Source organism: Echinops telfairi, unplaced genomic scaffold (genome assembly GCF_000313985.2).
Source record: "Echinops telfairi isolate 266 unplaced genomic scaffold, ASM31398v2 ScPeMD7_2573;HRSCAF=3158, whole genome shotgun sequence".
Lineage (NCBI taxonomy): Eukaryota > Metazoa > Chordata > Mammalia > Afrosoricida > Tenrecidae > Echinops > Echinops telfairi.
This window is the reverse complement of record NW_022106471.1, coordinates 3368895-3374829: the sequence shown is the minus strand read 5'-3', so window position 1 is coordinate 3374829 and position 5935 is coordinate 3368895. Positions and strand designations below refer to the sequence as shown.

Sequence of the window (5935 nt, the reverse complement as noted above, 5' to 3'; positions counted from 1 at the left end):
AGTGAATAGGCTCTCTCAAGTCTCGATCAGCAAACAGTGAGGACGCAGTCACTGGTCCACAGCAACACCACTCCTCAGCCAGCAGAAGTCTCTCTCCGGCCCTCAGCCTCTAAACCATGTGGTAGCCAAGCCTCCCTTCAGTCCTCAGTCTTTCAGCCACATGGTCCCTTGGCCTTTCTTTCCATGGGCTAGGAAGCCAGCCCACCTGTTGCTGTTTCAGTCACATGTAAGGTCCCCCATAGTATCAGCACTGCTCCTCTGAGTCTCTGTGCTATCGGGTCTCAGCAGCATGCGCCACGCAGACGGAGCTTGGACATGCTCTGAAGAAGACATCCTTATAGCCAGGAGGGGAGGTAACAAAAGCTGGCCAATTCCCTTTTCTTAGTGTTACTCATGCCCTAGTTGCCTTTTCCTGTCCAATCATTTGGTGGGAGTTAAGGAGAGTTGAGTAGAAGAGCCATGCTAAGAAATTTCACTCCACCAGTCTTGAACGATGTGGCATCCCCTTGTTTTTTTGTGTAGTTAATGCTTAATAAGAGGACAAGGGGTTAAAGTAAGCATAAAACATCTTCCAATAAAATTTTTTTCTTAAGAGTAATTTCATAAGAATGCGGCTTGTTAAAGTATGAAACCAATCATTAGGAAATTCCTACCTTCATGGAAAACAATCATGTTGAATTGTTGACTATATTTTTACAATTAAATTACTATTTTAAATTTTAAATGCTGGAAACAAATTGAGTACATTGGAACATCATTAAAATTTCTATATCTGGGTTGAGCAACTGCAGCCGCAAGCGAAATGCTGGTGGCTGTGGGTCCTCATGGGCAGTCCCAAGCAAGCTGCTTCGACCTTGTGAAGATGGGCTTTGTGACGGGTTGTGCCGTGGGCATGGCGGCCAGGGTGCTCTTCGGCACCTTTTCCTGTCTCGGGATCGGAATGCAGGGTCATGAGCTGATGTGCAGCATTGGAAAAACCATGATGCAGAGTGGCAGCCCTTTTGGCACATTCATAGCGATTGGGATGAGCATCCGATGCTAACCGGTGCAGTGGTTGCCTCATATGTCTACTCTCTCCCACCAATTGTAACCCATGGGCTATAATAAAGTCTTTGGTTAAAAAAAAAAAAAAAATTTCTGTATCTAACCTTGGTAAATTTTAAATAAAATAGTAAGCATTTTTACTTAATTGTAAACATTTCTAATAACATAAAATTTTAATTGTAAAAAACTAATAAATCCATATGCTGGAATAGATGTGTGCAAACATACACAAAAATAACAACCCACCTAGAACATAAGAATATACAAGAAAATTAAAGGGCTGCTGGACAAAGGGTAAATTAAACAAGACTTACTTCTGATTTTTATATCTTTCAGTATAGTTTGGATTTCTAAGCAAATACATTAATGAAGTACAGTGTCTTTGTGACATATTAAACATTTTTAAGATTTTAGCTGGATATCAATTGATTAGTGGATCGTCCCTTAGATTTGTTTCTTTTTTGGAAACTCCTTTTTCCTAGATTCCTTTCCTAGGTCACTGGCCCACTGTTATCCTCTTGGGTCCTACACACTATTTAGTAATGGTTACTTGCTGCTGCAGCTGCTGTTGCTGTTATTGTTGTCAGGGGCTCTTGAGCCAGTTCTGACTGATAGTGACCTATGTACAAAAGAACCCCGCATCAACCGGGGCTGCACCACCTCAAAATCAGTTGTGTTTGAGCTCACTATTGGAGCCACTGTTTCAGTCCACCTCACTGAAGGTCTTTTTGAACCTCACACAGGGCTCTCAATGACCTCTTAGAACAGTCTGCAGCTTTGCCTCCTTCCCTCACACGTTAACTTGGGAACAGAGGGTAGACTTCTTATCTGAGTAGAATCACAATTCCCTCCTAAATTTTTGGGGACTGCAAACTATGAATAATCCCATTTTTACCCTTTCATTTTTAACCTTCCCCTCTACCCTTGCTTGGTCCTCTGAGCACAAATTAAATGCTTGCTCTAAATTATCTTGTAGCTTTCATCATGCCTCTCCTTCTACCCAGTGCTTTAAACAGCAGTCTTTGTAACTCCCCTCAAATGATGGGGAAGAGCATGAAAATAGGGTGTATGAGACTCATACATGAAGGGACTGGTCAGTTTTGCCATTCCATGTATACAAAGTGAGCTATCACAGTTAGGAAAGAGGAATCTCCCGGCCCTGAAAATAGGCAAAAGTAGAGCACATCCCAAATCCCTAGATGGAAAAGTGGTGGGGTGGCAACAACAGAGGCACCAAGACCATGAGACAGGATGGTAGGTTTCTTGGCCTACTTGAGCGCCTTCAAGTGGAGGGTCTTCAAGCAGGAGGTTGGCTTGCACAGTGATAAATACCCTTTCAGTGTTTACCAAAACCACCAATGAATGCCTCTGCAGGAGAAAGACTGAAGAGTTAGTCTTGGAAACCCCCAGAGGCAGTTACACCCCCATCCTACTGCGTTGCTAGGAGTTGAGAATGGACTCACTGGCAGTGAGCTTGGTTTTTGAGTGAAAGGGGCTTTTTAACGCTTGCCCAAGCAGGGCAGAGGCCTTGTGACCGAGGACTAGAGAGATGTGCCTGCAGGCATGTTTGTGAAGCATTGGGCCAACAAAAGAACTGGGCATCCTTAACTTTTCTAACCCTGATTTATAACCTGTTGCTTTCCCAAACAGGCCCCCCCTTAATCGTGAATGCTGGCTGAAGTTCTGCCTGGCCACTGCAACAGATTACTGACCCCTGCAGAAGCAGATGCCAGTGGGAGGGATAGCTGCAGGGTAGAGGCTTCTCCGACATTACCAGAAGCACATGGAAAACCTATCAAACTCAAGATTGCTTTGTCTACCATCCTTACATTGGATCAGGATATAAAGGTACATGTTCTGAGAAGATGCCGATGCTGCTGGTTAAAGGACCATTTTGAGAACTCATGCTCTAAATATATGCTACCTCTTCCTACCTCCAGGCTTTTATAAAGTTTCTTCTCCTAGAGGCCTCATTAACATTTCCCCAACTCTGCCCAGGAGCCCTGGTGGTACAATGGCTAAGCATTTGGCTGCTAAACAAAAGGCCAGGGTTCAAACCCATCAAATGCTCCGCGGAAGAAGGATGCGACACCTGGCTTCCCTAAAGATTACAGCCTTGGAAATCTTATGGGGCAGGTCTGCTCTGCTCAATTCCCACCTTCTTCATAAAATTTTCTATAACCCTAGATCAAACTATCCCTCTTTCCTCAATGCCTATCAGCGTTCTTGAATATCAGCCGTATACTACTTACACTCATCACATGCTACCACCTTAGTTCAGTTATTTGTATTCGGCCAATTTACTTCAATGTAGACAGGAAATTTTTGTTAGTTATAATACCCTCCACAACAGAGACCCTACTAAGCAGTGAACAGGAAGACAGAGAGTCTGTAAGCATTTACTGATGTGAGTAAATCCCTGATGCTGCCCCTGATCTCTGGGCCCAAGGTCTGGCTGACCATGCTAACCCTGTTGGCCTAAGGTGACTTCCTTCCGCTGCCTTGTACTTTGCTCGCCTTACTAACCTGAGTTGGCTGACCCTCGCCTTACTAACCTATGAGAGTTGCCAGCGCCACTCTGTTGGCTGGTCCTAGGTAGCTTCTTTATCTTACACTCCAAGCCTTTTTGAATTTTCTAATCCACTATCAGACATAATGAGTGACAAAATTTTATCTTCGCAGCTGATGTGAATTCTACCATTTTACACAAACAATGCACGCATTACATAGCTTTTATAAAGCAATTCCCATGTGCATTAGTTTCCTTTGCATGGTATGTGCATGGGCACGTTTACTTGTGGTTAATTCTGCAATATCCCATAAAAGTCTTTACTTGCTTTGCCTGGAAGGAGGGGGAACCTTTCTTTGCTACAAAATCTGAAGTAGAATGTTATGAACAAGTGCAGTTATCTCAGAAAGCAATACATTTGTCTTAAGTTCTATTTATAGATCATGAAGGCTAAGCTAATTTTAATAAAAAGCCTAAAATCCTGGAGACATCATACAAAGAGCAGCTCACTCTGCCCTGTAGGATCACTCTGAACTGGAATCAACATCCCAGCAGTGGATCTGTTCTTGAGTTTAAAACTTAAGTTTTAAGTTATCCTAAGAAACAGAGTTTAAAGTTGGTAACTGCTTATACACCATCTTCATATAAGCATCTAGAACAAACCCTCGTCCTCTATGCCAACAACAACAGATACAAGGTAAAACCTGACTTTTAAAACCATTTGGGATGACTGAAAATTTTAACTAGGTTTCTAAATGTCCCTATAAAATTTACTCCTTCAAAAAATATTTGATTTTGTTTTAAATCACAAGGAACTAAATATGTCCATACTTGATTAATCCTTTCCTCCGTAAGGCAGTAACACTCCAGTACTCTATTTACTTAACGACCTAGGGGGGAAATTGTAAAAGCAAAATCATCCACTTACTTATCATTCACAACTGACCTACAATATGTAGTTCTGATAACAACAGAAAATCCCTGGGACCTCATCACTGACAGAACTATGTGCATGTGTGTGCACACATTGTTGCTGCTGTCTTATGTACAACAGAACAAAACGCCGGATCCTGCGCCATTCTCCACATTATAATTCTATTTGAGTGCATTGTTACAACCACCGTGTCAATCCATCTTATCCAGAGTCCCCTCATATACATATCTTTCCGATCAGCATGGCCAACAGCTTACAAACTCCAATGGTGATGGGAGGAATGACAAATTTAACTCAAGGCAAAGTACGAAAAACATAACTTTTAAGGGAGCAACTAAAATTAGTACCCGTTAGAAAAGGTCTTTGATAGAGTCAACTCAATCTCGTAAATATTTTGAATAATACTAAAAAATGTCATGCCAAGATAAAAATTTGATAGTAATACAGATTTTCAAAAGGGAATAAAAATTTTCCTAACTGTATGCTCAACTAACTAAAAAGAAATGAACCAGACCACCATACCCAAGTCAAATATCCTTGAGTTCATCAATATCCTATATTGGCATAAGTTTGCCAATAAGTCACCGGCCAAGTGGAGCTATGCTTTATACTTCCAATTCAGCAGATTCCAACAGCCCTGAAGCTGAGGAGGTACACTGTCACTGCAAGATACACAGGTCTTGAAATATACCTAGGAGACGACTCTCTAAATTCAATCTGTTGTTAAAAGAAAAAAGAATAGTGTGGAGAAGGTATCATAAAAGGGAAATATCTGGAAACCGGACCATTCTGTTAAATAACATAGAAACGACAAGAGGTTAGAAACAGAGTGTTTATTAATATAGGTGAAAACAAAGTATTTACTGTAACAAACACGACACCTTCAGGTAAAATACGTGCAGAAGGAAGTTTCATTGAAGCACACTAATCTGCGATTCTCGACTCCAAAAGATGATGCCAAGAAAAAGAATGTCCTATAAACAACTAACATTTTTTCTAACTTGTCTTCTGTAAAAGTCTAAAGACGCCTACATTTTAAGACTCCGGGAACCTCAAGTTGTCTGAGCCACCTTCCAAGTTAGAAGGTTAGAACTTAACTCTAGACGTCAAAATCACTAATCATATATTAACTCAGTGCCTAATTTGTATTTTAAGTACACCATTAAGCACGCCTAATCATTTACTCTGTATTTTCAATAGTGGCTGGCTGACCTTTTCCTGTTTTGTTTTTAATAGTCTATTTTCTTCCCCCACAATTGCCACTAAACTGATTCTGAGTTAGAATCCACTTAACGTTCGCCTTCGCTAAGCCATCGCTCCGTGTTGAACTATTCGAATGTTACATATAATGGGGAAGGCGATTAAAAAGTGCCAAACAGTCGAGGGGGGTGGGGAAAGAGAATCGTCGGTCCACTGTGGAGACTGCTCGGGGAAAGCCTAAAACTCGA

General features: G+C 41.5%; 1 protein-coding gene across 1 annotated transcript; it reads left to right on the top strand.

Moving 5' to 3' along the window:
* The first annotated feature begins 802 nt into the window (after positions 1-802).
* On the top strand, positions 803-1042 carry LOC101660583 (reactive oxygen species modulator 1-like). The gene has a single exon (XM_045294073.1). It carries the CDS (start codon positions 803-805, stop codon positions 1040-1042), a length of 240 nt encoding a protein of 79 aa, XP_045150008.1.
* The last annotated feature ends 4893 nt before the right edge of the window (positions 1043-5935 follow it).